The sequence below is a fragment of the Carcharodon carcharias genome, chromosome 31 (genome assembly GCF_017639515.1).
Source record: "Carcharodon carcharias isolate sCarCar2 chromosome 31, sCarCar2.pri, whole genome shotgun sequence".
Classification (NCBI taxonomy): Eukaryota; Metazoa; Chordata; class Chondrichthyes; order Lamniformes; family Lamnidae; genus Carcharodon; species Carcharodon carcharias.
The window spans coordinates 6,501,526-6,528,674 of record NC_054497.1 but is presented as its reverse complement, the minus strand read 5'-3'; the positions used below and the strand labels follow the sequence as shown (position 1 = coordinate 6,528,674).

General features: G+C 45.4%; 1 protein-coding gene across 1 annotated transcript; it reads left to right on the top strand.

Moving 5' to 3' along the window:
- The first annotated feature begins 6,100 nt into the window (after nt 1-6,100).
- Nucleotides 6,101-26,399, top strand: LOC121271805 (nitric oxide synthase interacting protein). Its single transcript, XM_041178090.1, has 9 exons — nt 6,101-6,227; nt 10,295-10,393; nt 13,597-13,702; nt 15,373-15,454; nt 16,111-16,252; nt 18,417-18,535; nt 21,453-21,640; nt 24,591-24,699; nt 26,108-26,399. The coding sequence occupies exons 2-9, from the start codon at nt 10,324-10,326 to the stop codon at nt 26,177-26,179; spliced, it is 888 nt and encodes a 295-aa protein (XP_041034024.1). The 5' UTR covers nt 6,101-6,227; nt 10,295-10,323; the 3' UTR covers nt 26,180-26,399.
- The last annotated feature ends 750 nt before the right edge of the window (nt 26,400-27,149 follow it).

Here is a 27,149-nt window from a genome sequence, read left to right as displayed (position 1 = left end):
GCTGCCAGAATTGCTGAGCTTTTCCAGCACTTTCTGTTCCTATTTCAGAATTCTAGCCTTTGCGGCACTTGGCTTTTATTTATGTGAGGCTGTTCACTTCGGTTGTAAGAATAGAAAAGCAGAATATATTTTAAAAGATGTGAAACTTGTAAATGAAGAGTCATGTGGACTCGAACCGTTAACTCTGTCTTTCTCTCCACAGGTGCTGTCAGACCTGCTGAGTTTTACATGTGAAACTTGTAAATGTTGGTGTTCAGATAGACTTGGGGTATGCTTGTACAAGGAACACAAAAAGTTAGCATGCAGGTACTGCAAGCAATTAGGAAAGCAAATGGCAAGTTGGCTTTTATTGCAAGGGGATTGGAGTACAAGAATAAAGAAGTCTTGCTACAATTGTACAGGGTTTTGTTGAGATCACACCTGGAATACTGAGTGCAGTTTTGGTCTCTATTTAAGGAATGATATACTTGCATTAGAGATGGTACAGTGAAGAAGCAGTACACTGGTCCCTAGGATAAGAAGGTTGGCCTGTGTGGAGAGGCTGTGTCAATTGGGTATATATTCTCTGGAGTTTAGAATAATGAGAGGACATCTCATTAAAATATTCAAGACTATGAAGGGGTGCTTGACAGGGTAGACACCTGAGGCCTTGTTTCCCCTGACTGGGAACTCTAGAACAAGGGAGCACAGTCTTAGAATAAAGGGTCAATCATTTAGAACTGAGATGAGGACAAGTTGCTTCACTCAGGTGGTTTGAAATTCTCTACCCCAGGGGGCTGTGGCTGCTCCATCATTTAACACATTTACGGCTGGGATAGATAGATTTTTGACCTCTCAGGGAATCAAGGGATATGGGGAGCGGGCAGAAATGTGGAGTTGAAGCCCAATATCAGCCATGACCATATTGAATGGCTGATCAGGCGCAAGGGGCCATATGGTCTACTCCTGCTCCTATTTCTTATGTTCGTAATATGGTGTTGAGGTAGATCAGCCACAATTAGAGGGGTTAGGCTCGAGGGGTTGAATGCCTACACCTGCCCCTAATCCTTAAATTCTTATTCTCTGATGAGTTGGGCTGGGGGTAATATGTGGTTAACATTTTTTGCCAATTTTGCCACCAAGCTGCAGGAAAGCGTCGGGGCCCTTATTGCTATCAACCGTGGTTCGGTTGGAATAAACTTTGTCTGAGTCAGAAGGTTGTGGGTTCAAGTTACGTTCTGAAGAATTGAGCACATAATCTAGGCCGACACTCCAATGCAAGGAAGTGCTGCATTGTCAGAGGTGCTGGATTTCGAACAAGATCATAAACCAAGTCCTGCTGACATGGTACCAGAGATGGTGATATTTGTCCCTCAACCAACATCACAAAAACAAATTATCTGGTCAATAGGACATTGTTGGGGGGAGCTTACTTTCTGTAAATTGCCAAATTTCTTACAACAGTGCTATCACTTCAAAACTACTTAATTGGCTGTTAAGCACTTTGTGATGCCTCCAGGATGGAGGAAGGATGCTATATAAATGAAATTCTTTCTTTTAAGATTTAAGTGGGGAAATGAGGGAGAAAATTGTGCTGGTCGTGTTCAGTTACGGCACCAGACATTGCCTGTCACCTTGGCGATAGCTATTCCAGCTTTATAATTCCTTGTGAGCTACATAAAAAAAAAACTGTGGGCTGAAATAAAAATACAAGTCATGACGTTATAGCCTCAGCTTGTATTCCTAATCTGAGATAAACTGATTTCGACTACATTGATACTTAGCATTGCCAACTGTGATTAAATGTATTCCTGGGAGTTTCACCACATGACTTTTCCCCACCCTCCAGCCACTAGTCGGCAGACACATCCATCCTTGTGACGTATGGCCTTCCTATGCCAATTGGAAAGCAAGAAGACTCATTACCTAATTGGATGATGTTTGACTGTCAGCTAAACAGCCTTTTCCCCATTTTCAATATTTTTATATCTGGTAAAGAGAAATGTTCAAAGAAAGTGACAAAAAAAACCCCAAATCTTTTTGAACGTCCCGATAATTTTCTGCAGGGTTGTACACAGCAGTGTATTGGAGATTGGCCTTCAATTCCTGGAGATTCCAGGCCAATCCTGGAGGGCTGGGAATCCTACTGGTTAGCTACAAGACCATCAGGACTAAAGAGTTTGGTGAGGTGGGGGGTCAGGTGTGTGGAATACAATCAGCCAAGATTCCAAAATGTGCTTCTCGCTAACCCCCCTCTGTCGAATTGCCCACTAACCCTCTACGTCCAGCCACACATGAGTAACGTTCAACTGGTTAGTCAGCAGAGATCAGCGGTAGCCCACAGACAGTATTGTAGATGCCGTTCTCCAAGCATCTCTGAAGACATCAAACATACCCAGCTAGCCCATGGGAGACGCTGGCCTGTGACCGACCAGAAGATTCATTTGCGAAGGAAGTGACCACATCGAGCGACATCATCGGGAATGTGCAGAGACGATGTCGAGGCGTCGGAGGGAGTGCACAAATCTCCCAACAACTGATCTAGCCGAGCCTTCATGCACCAATTGCCCCACATGCGACAGGGCCTGCAGATTATGCATTGGATTTACCAGCCACCTCAGAGCCCATTGACCTGGAGTGGAAGCAAGTCATCCTCGATTCCGAGGTACTGCCTAAGAAGAGATGATTGTAAATATAAAGCAAAAAAAAAAAAATTGCTTTATATAGCACTTTTCACAACCACATGGTGTCTCAGAGAACTTTACAGCCAATGAAGTACTCTTGAAGTGTAGTCACTGTTATAATGTAGGAAACAGGGCAGGCAACTCGCACACAGCAATGTAACAATGGCCAGTAATCTGTTTTTTATGATGTTGATTGAGGGATAAATACTGGCCAGGACACCAGGGGGAACGCCCCTGCTCTTCTTCGAGGCAGATGGGGCCTCGGGTTAGCATCTCATCTGAAGGATGGCACCTTCTGAAATAATGTAGATTTTTGTGCTCAAGCCCTGGAGTGAGACTTAAATCCGGAACCTTGTGATTCAGAGGCGAGTATGCTACCAACTTTTTATTTTATTTGTATGGGTGGGGAAGCAGTTATATTTCAACGTTGTGGTTAACAATCCATTCTTGAGGCAGTGTGAATGGTTGCGACGCCACCAGGAGTGGATCTCTCGGGGCAGGAGTTCAGTATGTGGGCGATGGCCTGATTTGGATGACCACGGTCACAATTTGAGCTGTTCCTCATGTTCCACTCGTGGAGCAAGTGACCACATCTTCCCTGCTTGGCCTGTCCTCAAGTGCTTGATTTTTTTTTTGTGCATGTGTGTGAAAGGTTGAAGCCTGGGACTTCGCTGCTCGGACCAGTTCCCAGGTTGCAGTCGATGATGTTTGTTTGCATCAGCACGAGTTGGGGTTGTGGTCAGTTTGCAGGGAGTGGCATGTGTTCCAATTGGAACTATGTGATTTCAGACAAGCACGGGGTTATTTTTTTTGAGGTCCTGTGTCAGTGGGAGGGAGTGCTCTGTTAGCTGTCAGCCAGTAGTATTGTTCGAGGAGGATGTTTCTCCTACCAACTGAGCCCCAGCTCTCTCTCACAAGCGCACACACACACATATATATATATATAAAATCATGCTAAATTTGTCATGCAAAATTACATGAGTGGTTTATTTTTGTGTGGAGGGGGCAGGCTGTTTTTCTATAATGGGTAAAGGTTATGAAAAGTGGAAGTGGTGGGATCCTATCTGCAACTGGGTGTCGTGCTGTGATAACGAGAGTGTTTGAATAGCTCTTTTCCGATGAATCAGTGTATGAATTACTGTCACCACACCATCTCACTCCAGTCATCAGGCTAACCACAGACCAACCTTATCTCTGTCTCACTCTCGTGTCTTCAGTTCTACACTTCCAATTGAGGACAAGTAATTCTCATACAGAAGGTAGCTCACTGGTATAAAACATGGCCTGTTACGATGGCATCCCTCCCCAATTTTCTTCCTGCCACCGCCTCCCACCCTGCTCCTCCCCCCTCACCCTACTCCTCACCCCCACCCCCTGCTCCTCTCCCCCCACCCCCTCACTCTGCTCCTCTCCCCCGACCCCCTCACCCTGCTCCCCCTCTCCTCCCCCTGCCCCCCTCACTCTGCTCCTCCCCTTCCCCACCGCCCCTTTGTCCTCCCCTTCCCCCTCACCACTGACCGCCCTCCCCCCCCCACCCCACCCCACAACTACCACCCCCCCAATCCTGCTCCTCTTTAGACACTGACTCATGCTGACTTGGTTCTATATGCTGAGACCTCCACATTAAAAGACACACAGGTATTTTCAAACAAAGAAGCGCTGTTTTCACAATCCAGATTCCTTGGTACCCGGTTTACATTGTTGAAATGTCTAGACATCATGATGCTTGTCATGGTGCAATTTTCTGCAATAAGTGGGTCCATCAGAAGGTTTTTCATGAACCTTTTTTTTAACGCTCTTTTATAACTTTCCGACCTCTTCTGGTTTTTCTTGCAACGTAGATTCCCATGGATGTCAGTATCCCACCCTACTGGCCATTCTTCCCCTGTCATTCCAGACAGTCAGTAAGCTGATAGGCGTCAAGGGATATGGGGAGAGAGTGGGAGTACAGCGTAGAGATAGAGGATCATCCATGATCATATTGAATGGTGGAACAGGCTCGAAGGGCCAAATGATCACTCCTCCTCCTATTTTCAATGTTTCTCTTCGACTGTCACTGTCGCTGGGTCAAAATCCTGGATCTCTATCCCTAACAGCATTGTGGATGTTCCTACACCACATGGACTGCAGTGGTTCAGTTAGACAGCTCACCACCACCTTCTTAAGGGCAATTAGAAATGGACAATAAATGCTGGCCTAGCCAGCGATGGACACACCCCATACACAAATTTTAAAAAAGACCAAGGGGTGTGAAATAAGGCCATGCCTGATTGTGAGTCAATGTCCACATACATACACATGCTTCCAACGAGTACCAACAGATAGGGATCAGCAGGGGAAAGCTTTGGCGCATTTTTCTCTCATAAACCAGAAGCACTGAGTCCAACTGTATCCCAAATGCAACTCTCTCAAAGCTCAACTAACTCAACACCTGCACAATAGGTTTTGACAGCAATTCTCTATCCCACGACCTCAAAAACCTGGAAGGACAAGGGCAGCATGTGCACAGGAACAAGAAGACCACCACCTCCAAGTCATACACCATCCTGACTTGGAAATATAGTGACTGTTTCTTCTCTATCGTCAGGTCAAGATCCTGAAACTCTGTCCCTAAGACTACTGCAGGAGCACCTGCACCATACAGACTGCAGTGATTCTAGAAGGGGGTTCAACATCACCTTTTCAATTTCAATGGGCAACTAGGGATGGGCAATAAATACCAGTGATGCCCTGCAGTATGGCTGACCAGGAAACACCCCCACTCTCACCGCCTGCCATCAGGTGATACGCCTGATACGGAAGGATATACAGACTAATAATCAACCTCCTTGGTCATGGTTCTGTGGCCATAAAATCTTGAATTAGGTCTTGAACCTGGAGCTTCTGGCTCAGAGGCAGGGCGGTTACCCAGTGCGCCACAAGACCTCCTCTGGTCCCCAAATAGACATATGTATTAAAAAAAATGTGTAGGAATCGGTTTTGTTAACAACTGTGTATGGGATTTGGAGATGAATGGAAACTGCCAATGCTGGAAATCTGAAGCAAAATAGAGCAGAGGAAAGAAAAAAAACACTGGGCTTGCACCTAAACTGGACTTTTGTTCCATGCATTCCATTTTGTTTAATGGACAGATGCTGTGTAATCCCACTTTGTATCTTCTTTTAGCTGTTAAGTGATATTTAGGAAGGGGGTTGGCCACTTTTCAGATGGGGCTACAGGGCTGGTGGGAGTCAGCGGTCCTCCTGAGCAGTAGGGGGCGCGCTAGCTGACAGCGGGCCAGCGGGCCGGCCATCCGCTCGTTTTAAAACCAGCCGCGAACCTAGCCACACTCCCGGTTACCGATCAGGCCCCGTCAGCGAGGGTTTCGAATTGATATTTTACACCCCGTACGCAGTGAGATGCGTGTGCGCATGCTCAGCGGCTGCCACCACCCTTTCATCTGCTTCCGTCCGCTTACGCCGGAAGGAAACCTGCCGTCTTTTCCTTCCTTCCGTTCGGGTCAAATCCTGCGCACTTCCGGTCTGGAGGTCCCGTGTTTGGGAGAATCTGAGACCAAAATTAAAGGTACATTTCGGGGTTGAAAAAATATTTAACAAGGGGGGATTTTTGTAAATATTTTCTTGCGAGGGTAGAGGCAGCAGATCGAATAATAACTTTCGAAAAAGGAATTAAATATCCGCTTGAAGGGGAAGATTTGCAAGGCTATGGGATTGGATAACGCTCAAAGAGCCAGTACAGATACTATGGGCCGAATGGCCTCTTCCTGTATTTTATTCTGCATTAGATTTTTAATGCATCTTTCTGGCTGCCCATTGGAGATACTGCCAGCTTTAAGGAGCCCGTAATCCAGGCGGGTACCGACGGAGTGCCGCACTGTCAGTGGTGCTGTCTTTCAGATGAGATGTTAAGCCAGCTGTCTGCCCTCTCGGGTGGATGCGAAAGATCCCATGGCCACTATTCGAAAAAGATGTACTGTACTTAGATTTTCAGAAGGCATTTGTTAAGGTGTCACATCAAAGGTTATTGCATCCTGGCATCCTGGCCAGTATGTATTCCTTAACCAACCAAAAGTTTTTTTTTAAAAAAAAGTTTAACTGGTCGTTTGCAGTTTCTAGGACCCTGCTTTAGGTAAAATGGTTGCTGTGTGTTTGTCTATGTAAGTGAGTTATTCTGAAGTTCAATGTATAGGAAGTGCTTTGGACGTTTCTGAGAGGTGATGAGTTCCTATATGGATGTTTCTTTGTGCATGAAAGTGGAGTAATTATGTTTAAGTTTATTCCTTACCAGCTAACAATGATGTTTTAAACAGTGATAAAATTATTGTTCAATATGCTGACAACATTTCTTAGTTTCAGCAAACTGTATCTCATCCTCGGCATTTTTTTTCTCATTAATTATCTGATACTGATAGTTAAGGGAATGCCTCTAAATTATATTCTGGAACTGATATGAAATACTGACTGTAAAAGTTTATAAATTATCCCATTTTGCGAGGGATCTTGTTGTAGGAGAGTTGTGAGGTTCGAGTCATATGTGTCATAGTTTCACCACATTAGCCTATTTATTGGAATTCTTTGAAGAAGTAAGATGAGTTACTGTGGATAAAGGGGAACTGGTGGATGTACTGTACTTAAATTTTCAGAAGGCATTTGATAAGGTGTCACATCAAAAGTTATTACAGAAAATAAAAGCTCATGGTGTAGGGAGAAACATGGATAGAAGATTGGCTAGCTAACATGAAATGGAGTATACACATAAATGGCACATTTTCTGGCTGGCAGGACGTGACGAGTGGTGTGCCACAGGGATCAGTGCTGGGGCCTCAACTCTACAATTTATTTAAATGACTGGGATGAAGGGACCGAAGGTATGTTTACTAAATTTGCTGATGACACAAAGATAGGTAGGAAAGTAAGTTCTGAAGAGGATGTAAGGGGGCTACAAAAGGTTATAGATAAGTTAGTTGAATGGACAAAGATCTGGGTTATAATGTGGGAAAGTGTGAAATTGTCCATTTTGGCAGTATGGATAAAAAAAGCATATTATCTAAATGGTGAGAGACTGCAGAGCTATGAAATGCAGAGGGATCTGGGTGCAAAAGGTATGCAATTCCAACAAGTAATTAGGAAAGCAAATAGAATGCTGTCGTTTTTTGTGAGGAGAATTGAATTTATTATACAGGGCATTGTGAGACCACATTTGGAGTACTGTGTACGGTATTGATCTCCTTATTTAAGGAAGGATGTAAATGCATTTGTAGCAGTTACAGACTAATACCTGGAATGGGTGAGTTTTCTTATGAGGAAAGACTGGACAGATTAGGCTTGTATCCACTGGAGTTTAGAAGAATAAGAGGAGACTTGATTGAAACATATAAGATCCTGAAGGGTCTTGACAGGGTGGATGTGGAAAGGATGTTTCCTCTTGTGGGAGAATCTGGAACTAGGGGTCACGGTTTAAAAATAATGAGTCATCCATTTAAGACAGAGATGAGGAGAATTTTTTTCTGAGGTTCGTGAGTCTTTGGAACTCTCTTCCTCAAAAGGCAGTGGAGTCAGAGTCTTTGAATATTTTTAAGGCAGAGCTAGGTAGGTTCTTGATAAGCAAGGGGGTGAAAAGTTATCAGGAATAGGCAGCAATGTGGAGTTGAGGTTAAAATAAGATCAGCCATGATCTTATTGAATGTTGGAGCAGGCTCGAAGGGCTGAGTGGCCTACTCCTGCTCCTGATTCATACGTATGTACGTACAGCTGTATTGAGGTGGGTATACTTATTGTTCATCAGCTCTGTGAACTCCTTTGCCAGTACCACAGGAGAGATACATAATGTTGTCTGCTATTTTCACTAAGTTTGGAAAAGTAGGAAAGAATTTGCATTTTCTGGTTCCCAATCTCTCAGGTTTAAAAGCCTTGTCCTTGTGTTCGAGTACCTTTGTGGCCTTGCCTTTCCCTGTCCCTGTAACCTCTCACAATCACTCAAAGTCTGCATCCCTCTGACTCCAGACTTTATGGTGTATCCTCTCCACTCATGCTGTTGGCAGCTGTGCCTTTGGTTAGCCAGATCTGCAACCCTCCGAAATCACAGAATTGTTACAGCACAGAAGGAGGCCATTCAGCCCATTTTGTCTGCGCTGGATCTTTGAATAAGCAATTCACTGTGTGCCACTCCTCCGCCTACTCCCTGTAGCCATACGCATTCTTCCTTTTCAGATAATAATCCTCTTGATACCTCGATTGAACCTGCCTGCAGTGCACTCTTAGCGCATTCCAACCCTAACCAATTGCTGTGTGCAAAAGCTTTCCCTCATGTCTCCATTGCTTCATTTGCCAATTACTTAAATCTATGTCCTCTCGTTCTTGATCCTTCCACCAATTGTTACGACCGGTCCCTAGGCGAGGTCCTCTAATTTTTTTATGATCCTGGACGAGATACCCCAAATTGTTAACTCCCAAATGGGACCCCAATTTTGCTATGCTCCTGGGTGAGGAGCCATGAGCTGGCTCCCCTAGATGGTGAAATGTTTCAGCTGTTAAGTTGGCTGATTCCAATAGACCTGATTTTGGCAGTTGAGCAGTTTGGTTTGGAGACACTTGGTTCTGCAGGTTAGCTGAAGGAGTTGTCCGGTTTCCTTTTTGACTGTGGCTTAGCTGACTTGCCACCAGCCAGAAAGAGATAATAGCTAGGGACTTTTACCTGCAAGCTGCAGCGATGCCTAGTACTGCTTTTCTGCAGCAACCTTCACAGCACAAACTAGCACACCAGAACTTGAAAACACAGATCAGGTTTGGAGCTGTCTTTTTAACCTCTTTTCTTGTGTATTCCTGGAAGGGGAAATAAAACAAACATGTCTTTCACCTAGAATCTGCTTTCTTTGAACTCCGATCACGTCCACATTCTGAGACATAACTCAACAGGAGATGGGTCCTGCTGAGATGATAATCAGTCTCCATCGTCTCCACAACCATAGGAGATTAAAGTTCAGTCTTTTGCATTGCATCTCACCCTTTCAATTGTCTCTGTCTGAAGTGGGTTTTTTTAAGTGTGACATTCCAGGGCCTCTCTGGACTAGTTGGTCAAGTATACAGGAATTTTCCAGAAAGCACAGTCTCAGCTAGTTTTTACTTGGATGCCCCTTTTTTTTAAAAAAAAAGCACACCTTCCTCAAAAAGTTCAATATTCCCTTAAGTAATTTGGGCTGTGATCCGTTGTCATGACATGGTGGGAACAGTTTTCTCCCCTATCTACGATGTCCAGACCCCGCATGATTTTGAATACCTCTATCAAATCTCCTCTCAACCCTCTCTACGCTCATCCAATCCTGGCCTTTTGCACATCCTTGATTTTTTTTGTCTACCTAATATCTCCTTACGTGGCAGATTTTGTTTGTAATTGTTCCTGTGAAGCACTTTGGGAGGTTTTACCATGTTAAAGGCCTACATACATGCAAGTAGTTGATGGCCAAGACAGGAAATGGACATGTTGAGATGGAAACCCCGGAAGTATTTCAGAAGCAATTGGATGTTGCATTGGGAGAACTTTGGGATCTTCCTAGCTGCATGAATTTAGATGAGCTGAATGGCCTCATTGATCCATAATTGTGTTCACTGACTTTTCTTTGCCTGTTCCTACAGGACTGAGCCACGCGGCTGGTGTGTGAGTGATGACGAGACATGGGAAGAACTGCACAGCGGGGGCTGTGTATACCTATTACGAGAAGAAGAAGGATACAGGTATGGGCTGTCAGTGGGAGGGTGAATTTAATATTATCAATGGGAGCTAACAGACAAAAATAGAGAGGGAGGGGTGCCAAAGGGTGGGTGGAAGTAAGGTGTGGTAATGGACAGGATCTGACGTTTTTAAAGCTAGACTCTGGGTCAAGCAAAATGCTGAGATTGCGTGCAGTTTAGATCACATTGAGCGAGCAGCCAGGGAGGGAGATGGAGGAGAGGGTGAAACTGGCTTTGTTGGGTACCAAGGACAAACAGCTTTGGTCTTCCCAATGTTTACTTTCAGAATTAAGAGAAAATGCTGGAAACCACTCCACAGGTCAGGCAGAAACATAAAGAGCTGACCTTTCGTCAGAATCTGATGGTACTGAAACAGGTCACCAACCTAAAACATTAACCATGTTACTCTCTGCACTGATGGTGCCTGACCTGCTGAGTATTTCCAGATTTTTCTGTTCTTATTACAGAATTCCAACACCAGCGGTATTTCGATTTTGTTTACTTTGCCTTTCCCATTCTTTATGCATCATTTTAACACGGTGGTAACTCCAATTATGATTTGACCTGTGTATTGTAAACGTCAGCATAGAATCACACACCACACGAGGCCTTTCAGCCCATCATGCCTGTGTTACTCTTTGAAAGAATTTTCCAATTAGTAGTTGCTTGGTTGTACAGACCTAGAGTATTGCTGAGAAAAGAGACATGCTGTCAAGAGTTTCTCATTTTGCACTCATCAGGACAGATGCAAGAATACCAAATTTCAAAGGGAGCAGCAACTAATACTGCATGAGAAAAGGTTAAAGATTGGTTGGCAAGTTGACTCTGATTGGTCAAGGCATTGCAATGGAGAATGCACCAGGGAACTATTGTCCCCCATACTTTTGTTTAATTCAAAAAAGGTACAATGCCTGGACATGTTCTTTCTGCCTGCAGAGGAGACTGGTCCTTGCTTTGAATATATATAGCTTCTAGCAAGCTCAAGTGAGCCACATTTGCCAACACATGCTTGCCAGCCAATCAGCATTCCTTTCCTCATGCAGTATAAATCGTTGCTCCCTTTGAAATTCCCCATAGCCCTACAACTTTCTCCTTTCCTTTTGAAAGGTACTGTTGAATGTTCCTCCTTCACTCTTTCAGACAGCGCATTCCAGATCAGAAGAACTCTCTATCGTAAAAGAAAATTTCTTCAACTCGCTTCTGATGTTTTTGAAGGGTTTCTACCCGAACTTGTCCAACCTCTGTGCTCTACTATTCTCCCTGCGTTTCCAATTGCTTGTTCAGTACTTTGGCATACCATCTCGTTATTGATGGAGAACCATCTTCCATAACTCGTGGTTCCCATTGTGAGTCTGCCTGCATTCATTCAATTCCATTCTTTTTTTTTAAGATGAGGGACACAGTTTAAGAATAAGGGGCCTCTCTTTTAAGACTGAGATGAGGAGAGCTTTTTTCCTTCTCAGAGGGTCGTTGGCATGTGGAATTTCCTTCCCTAGAGAGCGGTGGAGGCTGGTTCATTGAATATACTCAAGGCTGAGTTGGACAGATTTTTGATTGACAAGGGAGCCAAAGGTTATGGGGGGCAGGCGGGAGAGTGGAGTTGAGGCCACAATCACATCAGCCATAATCTTATTGAATGGTGCAGGAGGCTTGAGGAACCAAATAGCCTACTACTGCTGCTAAGTCCTATGCTCCAAATATGTATTAATTTACATTGCTGCGCTTTAACCTTCATTTATTGTTTATGCATTTCATTCTACTACAAATATATAAATCCTTCTGCAAGTGTTTTGTTGCATTCTCAGCCTGTACCACATGCTTTCTTTCCACTACCACTGTGCACTGTGTACCTGGGGAGCTGGTCGGAGGGGGTGTTGGGGCCAGCCAAGATTATGATGGCTTCCAAGGCCCTCTGTCCTGGATGCACTGGCGGGGACCAGCAGGACAGTAGGGTGATGTCGTGCTAAGGTTACTGGACTATTAATTCAGAGACCCAGGCTAACATCCACCACGGCAGCAAATATTGAAATTGAATTCAATAAATTCAATTGGTTAATAAAAAAAAAATCTGGAATCAAAATCTAGTCTCAGAATTGATACCATGAAATTATCGTCAACTGTTGTAAACACCCATCTGGTTCACTGATGTCCTTTAGGGAAGCAAATCTGCCATCCTTACCTGGTCCAACCTACATGTGACTCCAGACCCATGGCAATGTGGTTGACTCTTAACTGCCCCCTGAAGAGGCCTAGTAAGCCACTCATTTCAAGAGCAATTGGGGATGGGCAACAAATGCTGACCTTGCCAGTGATGTCCACCTTCCAGCAAATAATAAAAAAAAAGGACCAACATACATGCAGGAGTTCTGGCAGCATCGGCGGAGAAGAAAAGAGTTGACGTTTCGAGTCCTCATGACCCTTCGACAGAACTTCAAGTTCTGTCGAAGGGTCATGAGGACTCAAAACATCAACTCTTTTCTTCTCCGCCGATGCTGCCAGACCTGCTGAGTTTTTCCAGGTAATTCTGTTTTTGTTTTGGATTTCCAGCATCCGCAGTTTTTTTGTTTTTATTACATGCAGGAGTGCCTGGTGATTCCACCAACGCTCATGTACCAGTTCAGTTTTGTGTGAGGTCAGTCCTGGTGTGGCAATGGGGAGAGATAGAGGAAAAAGGGGCATAAAGGAGAGGGGAGATTGCCCCTGCGGGTGAAAGATGTATTGTGGCTGGTGGTGCCTGCTGTGCAGTGCCCTCTTTAATGGTTCAAGCTGTGGCTCAGTCGGTAGCTCCCTCCCTCCTGAGTCAGAAGGTTGTGAGTTCAAGTCAACTCCAGGGCTTGGGTGCCAAAACCTAGGTTAACACTCCAGTGTAGTACTGAGGGAGTGTTGCCAAAGGTGCCGTCTTCGGCTGAAACTGAGGCCCTATCTGCTCTCTTGGGTGGATATAAAAGATTCCATGGCATTGTTTGAAAAAGAGCAGAATAATCACCCCTGGAGTCTTGGTCAATGTTTATCCCTCAATCAACATCACAAAATTATCTGGTCATTATCACATTGCTGTTTGTGGGAGCTTGCTGTGCACATGTTGACTGTTGCGTTTCCTATTTTACATCAGTGACTACATTTCAAAAGCACTCCATTCACTGGGGACAGTGTTAGGGTTGATTTGGTCGAGGTTGGTGACTGACTGATTCTTTCTTCTCACCCAGCTGTTTCGGGGTATGGGACTCAGTCCCTGCGCCTCAGCAAAGATGCCATCAAGGACTTTGACTGCTGTTGTCTGTCCTTGCAACCATGCAAAGATCCTGTCATAACGTGAGTCCTTCTTAATTTTTCCATCCTCTGATGCTTCTTGCTCCTTTCCTGGAAGTTGCAAACTCTTGGGATCCGAACCCAGTTCCTGCTGCTCTCCCCACAGGTACCACTACCTCCTGTGCCTATGATTGGGCTGGTGGTGACTGAGTGAATCAAATTCTTGAATATTGCTAAAAATATTTTGACAATCCTGAGTGTACTAATAGCTACACGAATAACTGTAGTTGAGCTCGTAATGTGGCTCATTTATGCTTGCTAGAAGTGACATACATTCATACACAGAGACCCATTTTCTGCAAACAAAAGGAATATGATCAAGCCTTGCGTCTTTTTTGAATTACCCGGGAGCTTGGAGAGACTATAGTGCCCCTTTGACTGAGGCATTACCTTATAGAAAGCAATCACATGCAGCCACAATGGGCCCTTCAACCACAAAGGCAATCTCGCCTCCCCTCCATGCCCCATCTGCCTCTAGCTCTCCCCATTGCCACATCAGGACTGACCCCACAGAAAATTGATTTGGTACCTGAATGTTGGTGGAACTTCAGAGCTCTGAAGAAGAGTCATACAGACTCGAAACATTAACTCTGCCTTTCTCTCCACAGATGCTGTCAGACCTGCTGAGTTTTTCCAGCATTTTTTGTTTTTGTTTCGGATCTCCAGCATCTGCAATATTTTGCTTTTATCTTCCTGCACATATGTTGGTCCTGCTACCCCGGAAACCAAGACAGTATTGGCTGGTCCCTCTGACCAGCTCCCCAGGTGCCCCCCAGACCATTGTGGTGGCACAAGCAGGGAGTGTGGTAGAGAGCAAGGAGGCCAACCAATTGGCATTCTTTTCTCCTGTCGTATGAATTGTTGTGATCGTTTGAAATTTGGCATTCTTGTGTTTGTCCTGATGAATGCAAGACAAAAAGCTTCAGCAACATGTCTCTCTTTTCAGTAATATTCAAGTTCTGTAATACCAAGCGACTGAATCAACTTCTGTTTTTATTAGATTGAATTCCCAAAGTCTTTGTATTTTGGGATTGCTTTCTGTAATTTTCTCATTAAAATCAGTGCTTGTCTGGATAATGAATTGTCTAGGGTATTCAATTATTGGCAGGGTATTCAATTAAAACGGCCAGAAAGAAATAGCAGGGGATTTCTTCATGGTTTCTCTAGTTTCATGGTCACCATTATGACATTTATTTCACATTCCAAATTTATTTAATCAATTGAATTTAAGTTTCTCAGCAGCTGTGGTGGGAGTTGAACTCACAACTCTGGGCCATTCGTTCAGGCCTCCGGGTTACTAGTCCAGTAGCATAATCATTCTATTGCCATACTCAATTAATCTCATTGCTGTTTGTGGGAGCTTACTGTGCACAAATTGGCTGCCACATTTTCTACCTTACAGTAATGTCTACGCTTCAAATGTATTCAATTGGCTGAAAAGCACTTTAGCACTGAGCTTGTGAAAGGCACTATATAAATACAAGCTCGATCTTAAATCAGCACGATTCAGGCATCAAACCTGTGACCATTTAACCCCTGTTGCTCAGTAGATATTGTGCATTTACCCTTTGAACTGGTCAGAATACTGTTACTGTACATTGGTGTTTAATGCTGTAAAGGTTAATGGGTTGTCAGGCTAATGAATATTACTTATTATTTATTTCATTATACAGACCTGATGGTTTTATATATGAAAAGGAAGCAATTCTGGAATACATCTTGCATCAGAAAACCGAGATTGCCAAGAAGATAAAGGTAGCAAAAGGACTGCCGTGTTTCAAGAAGGCAGCTCACCACCACCTTCTCAAGGGCAATAAGGGATGGGGAATAAATGCTGGCCCAGCCAGTGATGCCCACATCCTGTGAATGAGTAAAATAAAACAAAAATTCCCCTTTCTCATCTCTTCCACCTGGAATGAAATCTGTCTGTGTGTCATGTGTTTGACAGCAAACAAGCTGTCTCTCTCCCCTCTCCCGCACTCTCCCCCACTTCCTGCACTCCCACCCCCCCACCCCTCGCTCTCCCCCCCTCTCCCGCTTGCTCCCCCCCCCCCCCTCCTGCTCACTCTCTCCCCCACTCGCCCCCCCCCTGCTCGCTTCCCCCCTCCCGCTCACTGTTCCTGTCGCTCGTGCCCTCTCGCTCACACACCCGCCTATACTCTCGCCCTCGCCTTTTCTTGCGCTCTCCAACTCCTCTCGATTCGTGGAGAGAAAAATGTTGCTGCTGATGTCCACTCTCTTCCCCTCCCGCATGCAGTTGGTCTTGTTTGGACAATGCTCCACAGGAATCCCAGCCCCCTTGCACTTTGTTCAATTGGCCATTTTTCAGTGAATCTGCTGCACCCACTTCCTGTGTGTTTTGTACCATCCTCCATTTGGAAACTTTATTTCCTGCTTTTAAAATTTCCTAGGCTTACGAGAAACAGAAGAACGTCAAAAAGACGGAGCTGGCTGAGCTGGCGAAGGCAGAGAAGGAGACCAAAGTCAAAGCATTCCTGGAGAAAGAGTCAACCATCGTGAGCAAGCCACTGAATCCCTTCAACTCCAAAGAGGGTACGATGTCCCACTGCAGTCAGGAAAAGAGGATTCTCCACAGTGCGATGGGCGGGGGACGGGTTGGGGGTGGTGGGGGGGGAGTGGTCCACACATAAAATCACTTTGACGTCATGTCAGCTTTATATAGAACTCTGCATTTATATAGTGTCCTTCAGCAACTTGGGACACCTCAAAGTGCTTCACAACCAAGGAAGCACTTCTTTTGACCTGGTCAAATGTAGGAAACGTGGCAGCCAGTTTGTGCACAGCAAGCTCCCACATGAAGCGTAGCGATCAAAGACCAGATCGCCCACTTTGGCAATGTTGTTGAAGAATAAGTATTGGCCAGGATGTCAGGGAGGACTCCCCTGATTCTCCACACCCCCCCCCCCCCCAAAACAACAGAACGATGTCATGGAATCTTCTGCATCCACCTTCGAGCTCGACACCTCTGGCAGCGCAGCATCCCCTTCGCCCTGCACTGGAGAGTCAGCCCCGACTTTGTGCTCCAGTCCCTGGAGTCGGATTTGAACCCATGACCTTCCTACATAGATAAGAGGAACGAGAAAAGCAGCTCTGCATTGGGTGCCTGTGGCTGTCCAAGGAAGGCTCCGTTTTCACTATATCAGCATCACCAGCCCCTGTCAGAGGAAATGTAGGGGCTCAGTGGATGGCAGTCTCGCCTCTTAAGTCAGAATGTTGTGGGTTCAAGTCCCACTCCCAAGACTTGAGCACGACAGTTTAGGCTGACAGTACAGTGCAGTGCCGAGGGAGTGCTGCACTGTTGGAGATTCCATTTTTTGGCTGAGGTGTTAAACTGAGATGCCGCCTGCCCTCTCGGGTGAACGTAAAAGGTTGCGTGGCACTATCTCGAAGAAGAGCAAGGGAGGCCTTCTCAGTGTCTTGCCCACTATTTACTGTTTACACCTCAATCAACGTCACTAAAAAAAAAATTATCTGGTTGTTAACAAATTGCCGTTTGTGGAAGTTACACAAATTGGCAGTCGTGTTTCCTAATATTAAAACGGTGAGTACACATTAAAGGTACTTGGTTGGCTGTAAAACACTTTGAGATGTCCTGAGGTGAAAGGGTGCTATATAAATGCAAGTCTTTCTAGGCGTGCTCCGCTAATGGCTGCCTCTGGGTTTTGGACCTGTTGGAGTTTTTCCTCTGTTAGTTTCTGTTGTCAGTGGCAGCAATACTGTGGGATTGCTTCTGACGAGTCACTGATGGTGAAGCAAACTTTTAATAAAAATGTTCCTCGGAAGACTACTAACCACCGTTTCTCTTGCTGTTCTCTTTACTCGTTCCTCCACGTTCTCCCCTTACTGTTCTGAAATCGCTGGTTCACGTCGTCATGGGGCGCCCCTCTTGTTTCATGGGGTAACCCTCGGCAACATTTGCATGAGGGCTGTTTGACTGGGGGAGGCAGCGTCATGCCCATTAGGGCAATTGGACTGCTGTTGACATAACGGTGATAACCGGAGCAGATTTCATCCCTACTTTGCCCTTCATGCCAGTCCCTAGTCCAGGGCTCAGCAAACATTTTTTTAACCTGAAGAGCCTTTTTTTTAAAAAAAAGGCCTCAAATAAAAACTATTGGGAGCCAGAAGACAAAAATTTGGCATTTCTAATCCAAGGATACAGCAAATTGCCAAATGCCTCTGGTAGAATTTATAAATTGTGTACATAAAAGGTAAAATACATGTTACATAAATGTATGTATTAATAGAAAACAATTAAAATAGACCTAACTCTGAATTATCACATTTTTTAACTTTCCTCGAATTTTGTCTGTAAAGTCATCTTTAAAACATACTGACTTAAGAAACTTTAGAGGTAAGACACTTTTAGCTATCGATTCTCGTGATTAAAGAGTTCTAAGCACATTCAGAATAATTTATCATTTCAGCTATACTAAAAGCAGTAATGGTCACAACCATAAAACATGTTCCTTGACCCAGTATCTGTGGTGGGATTTGAACCTGTGTCCCCAGGGTATCAGTATGGGCCTCTAGTCTAATGACATTAACACTACGTCACTGTCAGCCCCCAGGATGTGAGGACTTGTGCACAATGTAGTTGCAAAGGCAGCAGCGGTGTTTGGAATTAAGCTGCATCATTTATGGTCTCTTTTTCTTTTCCCTCCCTCCCCCTCTGAACTTGCCCTTCGGACCCCAGGTGAACCCCAGGCTAGTTCAAGCAGAAAACCCGCTCAGCAAGAGGATGAAAAGCACTTGCCCAGCTTTTGGATCCCGTCTCTCACCCCTGAGGCTAAAGCATCTACCATGAGAAAACCGGTAAGATACTCCGAGGCAATTGATTCTGGTTTGGTATTCTTCCTGTTTCTCCTCCAGCTGCCCTGGACCTCCCAAACCCAACCCCACACCCCCCGCCTCCCCGCTCCCCACTGCCATTTAAAATGGGGACTGAATCACATCTGCACTGACTACTACTGTCAGTCACTGGAGGCTTATGGACTGATGCAGTTCAGGTTTGTGAGCATGTACCATACACTACTTGGTCCTACTCTCCTCTACCCTCAAGTCATCTGAGGACTACAGATGGCAATCTTCCTTGGTCTCAGCAGATGGAAAATGACTGAGTTATTTAGAGAAAAGTAAATGTAGGAATTTAGGAGAACGTTTTGATTCACAACCTTTCAATGCCTCGCCTCTGTCCTTTTTGAATGCCCTATTTGCAACACTTTTTTAGCTGCCGCTGAGGAGCGAGCGGTATTTATGTATGAACGGGGCAGTGTTTTGCTGCAGGTGTCATTCTTACAGGAATTACGGCAGAGCGGCTGTGGGAGAGATGGAGATCTGGGGTATGAAGCCTGCCAAAGTTGAATAGCCAGCCAGCCACTGCTGTCCAGGTGCACACACAAGAAAGGGAAGACTTTCCTTTACGTGGCGCCCTTCACGACCTCCGACAGCACTTTACAGCTAATGAAGTGTTTTTGATGTGTGGTCACTGTTGTAATGTAGGAACGCACAGAGAGCAGTCACTTGTGTGAGCTACAGGAGGGCTGCTGGCGCCTGTGGGTCTGAGCGAGGGTCAGTTCCTTGAAGAAAGGAGGGGTGAAATTTGGAGGAGGGGGCCGTGTGCCTTCTGCCCTTTTTTATATTTGGGTGATTTCATGTTTACAGTCAAATAGGAAAAAATGATCATTTGTGATGCAGAATAGTGGAGTTGGTTGGAGCAGAGGAGTTTCTGTGCAGTACAGTGCCCACCCCACACCCGCCCACCCCGCCACCAGTGCTGGGAAGCTGTCATTACAGCAAGATGTTTACGTAAGAAATTTCCATCTTGAGTGTGGAAAGTTACAACGGGAGATTTTAGTCTATTTAGAGAGAAAACGTTATGAAGGCTCAGACATTTAACATGTGCATATGGACGGCATGAGCTTCGTGTGCCAGATCAGTCCCCTAGTCTGCTCCTTTCACAGCATGGTTTTCAAAAAGTTACAAGACTTGACTCTAGGGAGGTTGTGGCACAAAACACAAGGCCACAAAATGGCAATGGGTTGCGGTCTGGAGTCAGTTTTTCGTCTTTAGTGGAAGGGAGGTACAACGGTACTCATCTGATAGTGTCAAAAGTGTTCAGGTTAGAAAGTACAATGTACAGGCCATGTTTTGTACTGCCTGAAATCATGGACTGTCCTCCTAGCAGTATGTTCAGTTCTCACCAGTTAAGTGTTTCATCCCTCAGGACTTCCTTCTTCCCATATTCCGAATGCTTCCAAGGATATCTATGGACCTGTCAACACGTCATCCAACTGGCCATTCTTGTCCTGCATTGAGTTTTTGGCAGACTATTTGACTGTGCAGGCATCGCTGCTAAGTCTGATCTTGGCCTTGCCAGGCATATGCAACCACTAACTTTGCAGGAGGAGCAGCTGCATTATTGATCAGGTTTCCCCTGTTAAATCTTTCTTTCCTTATTTTGTAACACTTTTCCCTTAACTGAGATCAGAAAAGGCTGGCTCGGAGGTGTGAGTGCTACTCACTGAGCCACACCTGACGCAGTTGATCCAGGGCCATGCTGCTGAGATATAATAATACGCACATCGAAGGACTGATAACTACTCTTGACCAGCCACTGGAGGCCTACTGACCACTATCGTACAGGACTGTAACCTGCACCAGAGCGTAATTAACGCAAAACAAATAGAGGACGGAAAGACATTGGAAAGGGATATTGACGGGTTAAGTAAGTGGGCAACAAAGTGGCAGATGGAGTTAATGTGGGGAAGCGTGAAGTTATTCACTTTGGTCATGAGAATAGAAAAGCAGAATATTTTTTTGAAAAGGCATGAAACTTTTAAATGTTGATGTTCATAGAGACTTGGGTGCACTCGTACGAGGAACACAACACAAGTTAGCCTGCAAGTACAGCAAGCAATGGCATGTTGACCTTTATTTGCAAGGGGATTGGAGAACAGGAACAAAGAAGTCTTGCTACAGTTGTACAGGGTATGGTGAGACCACATCTGGAATACTGAGTGCAGTTTTGGTCTCCATATTTAAGGAATGATACACTTGCATTGGAGGTGGTACAGCAAAGGTTCACTAGACTGGTTGCTGGGATGAGAGGCTGGGTAAATTGGGCTTATATTCTCTGGAGTTTAGAAGAATGAGAGGTGATCTTATTGAAACATACAAGATTCTGAAGGGGCTTGATAGGGTAAACACTGAGAGGCTGTTTCCATTGGCTGAGGAATCGAGAACATGTTGGGGGCAGGGGCAGGGCAGGGGGAGTCTTATCATCCTGAGACTAACATTTAGAACTGAGATGAGGAGAAATTTCTTCACTCAAAGGGTAGTGAATCTTTGAAATCCTCTCCCTAAAGGGTTATAGATGTTCCATTGTTGAATATATTTAATGCTGACTTAGACAGATTTTTGATCTCAGGGAATGGAGGGACAAGGGGAGCATGGGCAGGGAAATGGAGTTGAAGCCAAGGATCAGCCATGATCGTATTGACTGGTGGAGCAGGTTCGGTGGGCTTTATGGTCCACTCCTGTTCCTATTTCTCATGTTCCTATGTTTAAACTTGATGTCGATACATCAGGGCTTATTGAGATAGGGTGCGGGAGTTGGAATAAACGCGAGAGCACTGCTGTGGCGAATAAAACGACAGCACTTAATGACCCAGACAGCCTACTCCAGCCCCTGTATCTCTGAATTGTTAAATTGCCTTCTCCCCTCTCGCAGGATAAGACTGTCTACTGCCCGATGAGTGGGAAGCCCCTGAAAATGAACGACCTGATCCCTGTGAACTTCTTGCCAGTGGACAGTAAGCTGGACCGTGTGCAGCTAATCACAAGGCAGGAGCGCTACGTCTGTGCCGTGACTCGGGATGTGTTGGGAAACTCCGTGCCGTGTGCTGTACTGCGACCCTCGTAAGTGAAGCGTCGACCCCTGCCTCACCCCCCACCACCACACTCCACTCCACACCTCATTCCTTGATCCATGGCCTTGCAGCAGCACCGCCCCCCCCCCACCCTGCGCCTTGTTCCTGAGTTCCTGATTCATGGCCCCTCTCCCCCACTCCCCTTGGGACTACATTAAAGGTGCTATACAAATGCAAGTTGTTTTTCTGTAGCCTTTGACAGAGGGGAGACTGTGCCTCCGGGAATCTACTATCTGTAATATTACAGAAGGATTAACTGTTGAGTTAGCAGTTGACAAGCCTCCAGTGTCTAACACTGGTTGTCAGTTCATCAGTGTGGGAGCCATCAATGTGACCCGGAACCATGTTTGCTCCATCGCTTCTTCACCTGTGGCCTTCAAAAGATTTGCCTCTTATTAGAGTAGGGCGGAACACTGGTTCTGATACTGGACCAGTAACCTGGAGAGCACGAGTCTCAATCCCATCAACGGCAAGTAGGGGACATTGGTTTCAATATATATGGTCATTTGGGGATTTGCACTGGCTTCTGATTATTGTAAAGCCCACTATTTTCCTGTTCAAGTGGACATGTGGCTCTTGTCTTGATTCTTAATAACCCTTGAAGAGGCCTTTCCAGCCAGTTCAGGGGGCATCAGGACTGTTTAATGGCAAAGCATCGCCTTGCAACACCTCCCTCGCTCTCTTGAGATTTTTTTTTGTAAAAAGGGAGCCTATTCAAGGCTGAGTTAGACAGATTTTTGATTGACGAGGGAGTCCAGGGTAATGGGGTTACAGACAGGAAAGTGGAGTTGAGGCCACATCAGATCAGCCATGATCTTATTGAATGGCAGAGCAGGCTTGAGGGGCCGAATGGCCTACTCCTGCCCCTATTTCTTGTGCTTGTTTCATATATTATTCTGCTGTTCCCTGTCCTTGACAGCAAAAGGCCCCAAGGAAGCAGCTTCCAATCCAGGGCTGGTGTCCCAGCCACTAACTTTGTTGTGGACCCTGGCTCCAACACAGTTATTGATGCCTTTGCTGAGTGCCAGATATCTGAGACCTGCCAGTTAATATTTCTCAATTGCTGGAGGTGGTTAATTCACCCTCTGAGCTATCGGGGGAGATGCTTTATTAAAACGTATTTGTCTATATTTATTGTTCTCCCACTAAACAGCTTTCCCTCTCGGGCTGAAGGGGTTAACTCTGTACCGGATGCGGGGCCCATGGACACTGGTCACTCTCTGTATCTGCTCTCGTGTCTGAGCTTTGATAGTGACCATCAGTGCCTCGCTAAATCACGCTGAGCTAAACTCAGGAACAGATGGAGGACCTTCACCCCGTCGCACGTGTTCGGCACCATTCCCTTAGATTATAGCTGACCTGCCTCTCAACTCCATTTATGCACCTTTGCTGCACTCCCTCCACACCCTTGTCTAAGAAAAATCTGCCAGTCTCAGTTTTGACATTTTCAGTTTTCAAATGACCCCAGATTCCACAGCTTTTTTTGGCGGGGGTGGGGGCGGAGAGAGTTCTATATTTCCACCAGCCTTTGTGTGAAGAATGGCTTCCTGAACCAATGGCCTGGTTCTAATTTTAAAGTTATGCCCTCTTGTTTTGGCCTCTCTTCTCCGTACCCCAACCAGAGGTGAGAGTGTCTGTCACTCTACCTGGTTAAATCCTTCGATCATCTTCAACCCTTTAGACTTTTATTCTCAAGGTCTGACACCCAAAGCAATTATTCTACACGGAACTTGTTCGCAGCAGGAGACTCCCCAGAGGACAGCGGAAACACTTCAGGATGCTGTAAGGACGTCTCCAAAGAGGCCAGGCGTACTCACTGACTGGTGGAAGTCCCTGTCTCTTGACCGGCCACCACTGCGGACCCTCGTTCGGGAAGGCGCCGAACACATCGAGAGACTTCGTCGGGAACGTGCGGAGGCGAAATCGAAGCGTCGGAGGGAGCGCACAAACCCCAAAAGAACCCATCTACCCAACCCCTCGAGCACCACCTGCCCCACTTATGGTAGTGTCTGCAGGTCGCGGGCTGGACTGATAGGCCATCTCGGAACCCATCGAACCGGAGTGGAAGCAAGTCATCCTCCATTCTGTGGGCCTCCCTAAGAAGGAAGGAGATACTCAAGGGGATATGTGCCCAGTCCATCCAACCTGCCTTTGGTACCTTGACCCCTCATCTTTGGCTGATGTCCACACGAGCACCAGCATGTCTGATTGGATGCTAACTTTGGCTGATCTTCCACTCTGAGGTACCAAGATCAGTTATGGCGCCACCTACTGTTATCCCAGCTCAACTCAGCTGACTCAGCACAAACTTTATACCTCTCTCTAGTCAAAGCTACTTCTAACTTAAATTTGTTTCTCTCTTTCCCTCCCCTTCTCTGTGATCCATTAACACATGCTTCTTAATACCCGGGCTGCAGATTTTTAAAATTCTATCATGGGATGTGGACCTTGCTGGCAAAACCAGCATTTGTTACCCATCCCTAAATGCCCTTGAGAGCAGTTAAGCGTCAACCTCGTTGCTGTGGGTCTGGAGTCACATATAGGCCAGATTAAGGAAGGAAATCTGCTGTCCTTACCCAAAGGACATTAGGGAAGCAGATGGGTGTTTACTACTCCGACGATCATTTCGTGGCCATCATTACTGAGACTAGCCTTATTTTTTCAGATTTTTAAATTCTTTTTATTAATTTTATTTGGATTTAAATTTTGCCAGTTGCAGTGGTGGGATTTGAACTGTGTCCCTGGAGCATTAGCATGGGCCTCTGGATTACTAGTCAAGTGACATTGCCACCAACTCCCCATTTGTAGGGCTGCCCCACAGTAACAGAAGTGGAGCAGCGTCAACCACCAGTGGGAGTGTTAGTGATGTGCATTAGGGACCCTTCATCATTTGTGCTCGGTTTATTGTGATTGTGTTTTTTCTTAAAACTGGTTTGCAGAGGGGCTGTGGTCACCCTGGAGTGTGTGGAGAAACTGATTAAACACGACATGGTGGATCCGATCAATGGGGCAATACTGACAGAGAAGGACATAATCCCCATTCAGAGGGTGAGCGAAAGTGTTTCACATTCAGAATTTCTACTCATTCTTCTTCACATCTCCAACTTAGTGCTACATCGCGTCATATGAAGATGGACTTGCATCACGATCAGACACTTCCCTCTTGCAACCCTGTAATCCCAGAAGAGGGGGGAAAAAAATAAGAGAGACAATTAGTTTAAAAGAAAATCCTGATATGTTCCTCTCTGACCCCCTGAGATGATTGAAACCGAACCTTGGAAATCGCACTGATAATACGTTAATGCTTAATTCACTTATCAATCCAACTCCCTCTTTAAAGTCTGCAGCATGATCACAGTACTGCACAACTGGCAATTAATTTTGGAGGCTTCTGGAGCACAGAAAGTGACCATTGTAGCCCGTGCCAGCTCTGTAAAAGAACGATCTAATTTGCCCCAGTTCCATTAGAACAGATGTTCTGAATAATAATTTTTAAACCTGCATGGCAACCGAACCGAGATGCCAAACAAGTGACGATACGGAGAGAGAACAGGAGTGTGGCACTGTGACCCTTTATAAGCAATGGGGTGGATCTCACAGTAATGACAGTGTTGATGCTGTTGTCCCCTTGCCAGAGGTCATCCATTCAAGTCCCACTCCAGATGCTTGCGCACATGATTTAGGCTGACACTGCCAGTGAAGTACTGAGGGAGTGCTGCATTATCGGAAGTGTTGTCTTTCAGATCAGACATTAAACTCAGGCACCGTCTGCCCTCTTAAGGTGGCTGTAAAAGATCCCATGGTTTCATTCGAAGAAACATGAATTCTGTAATGACTTTGCCAACATATCTCCCTCAATCCACATAACTAAAACAAATTAACCCATCATTGTACGGGGCAAGTTAGATGGACAAGCTGCCCTTGTACAATAGTTTTGTGTGTTGTGGGACCTTGTCTGTAAATCGGTTGCTTTGTTTAACTACAGAAGAATTGCCCTCTAAACAGTTGCATGTGGAAAGTAAAAACAGAAAGTGCTAGGAAAACTCAGCAGGTCTGGCAGCATCTGTGAAGAGAGAAATGGAGTTAATGTTTCGAGTCTGATATGACACTTCTTTAGAGTTCGAAGTTCTTCTCCAATCCGAAGAAGAGTCATATTGGACTCAAAATTAACCCTCTTTCTCTCTCCACAGATGCTGAAAGATCTTCTTTCCAGCACTTTGTCTTTATTTCACATCTAGCATTTTGTGTTTTTATTTCACGTCTAGTATGTTGCTTTTATGCATATGGAAAGTAGTTGGCTGCAAAGCACCTTGGGATGCCCGCTACATGAATGTAATTTCTTTCTAATGGGGGACTTTGGATTTGTGCACTTAAACTCTTCTAGATAGTGCCAGGGAAAGGTCATGGGATTTTAGTCTGACTGCAGTTCTCACTGTGCTGTTGTTTTTGGGCATAGGGCGGGACTGGATTCGCTGGATCCGGAGTGAAACTGGAAGCAAAGGAGTCAAGGCCAGTGATGCAGGCATAACAACGCGGTGGCTATTGGAGCCCATTGTCCCTCAGGTGTCTGACCAAACAATAGGCTTCAACAAGTGGACGTTCTGCTGTGTTAATTCCCCCATCGTCAGCGCTTTGTTTATGGATTGGAGTTTAGTAGAACTGAAATTTTTGTCCTTTTGGTCCCTTTTCTATTCCCAGACTCTCTTGTTTTAGTATCTTTATATTTAATAAAGTCATCCTCTTCACCACTCTCTGCTTCTCTTAGAATGAAGTTGCTGCCATTCGTCGAAACATGTGAACTGTGTATCAAGAGAATAAGCTGACACCTTGTGCAGGACACATTAGCTGTTGTTGCCCTCAGTCCCTGGGTCGGGATGGGTGTGAGGTGTTGAGAAAAGTCAGCATAAGTTTAAAAAAATTAGGGTCACTAAAAGTGACTTTTATTAGCGCGCATTTTAACAGCATGTGGAGACAGTGAAGCCATCTCCCAGCGGTCCAGGCTGACAGACACATGACCATTTTTTGTGTTGAGGGCGTGGAAGCAGATTCTCAACCGTCAGTGGCCCCCCTGCAAAGGAAGGGCAAATGGGCTAAATCAGCCCCTCTTATTTTTATTCTATGTAATGACTGAATCTCCCCCCCCCGCCCCCCCCAAAGCTGATGCAGTGACAACAGCATTCTGAGGCTGAGATCATGAGATGTTTGGACACTAAGGGAGCCGAGGGTCATGGGAATCTGGAAGGAAAGTGGGATGAGGATTAATTAAATAGGTGCAGCAGGCTTGAGGGGCCAAATGGCCTACCCCAATTAAGTTATGTTCTTAATCCTTGTTGTTTTCCAGGTGTTACATTTGAGTGTTGGCAAAGCTATTTGACTACAGGGAGCATCATAGCTGAGCCTCAACGGCCATCCAGTAAAACACAATCTGGTCATTTATCAGACAGCAGACAGTGGGAGTTTGCTGTGTGCAAACTGGCTGCTGTGTTTCCTATGTTACA

Coding starts and splice junctions, on each gene's coding strand:
- LOC121271805 (XM_041178090.1), top strand. CDS start 10,324: ATGACGAGACATGGGAAGAACTGCACAGCGGGGGCTGTGTATACCTAT. Junction 10,394..13,596: donor CGAGAAGAAGAAGGATACAG/GTATGGGCTGTC, acceptor CTTCTCACCCAG/CTGTTTCGGGGTATGGGACT. Junction 24,700..26,107: donor ACATAATCCCCATTCAGAGG/GTGAGCGAAAGT, acceptor TTTTGGGCATAG/GGCGGGACTGGATTCGCTGG.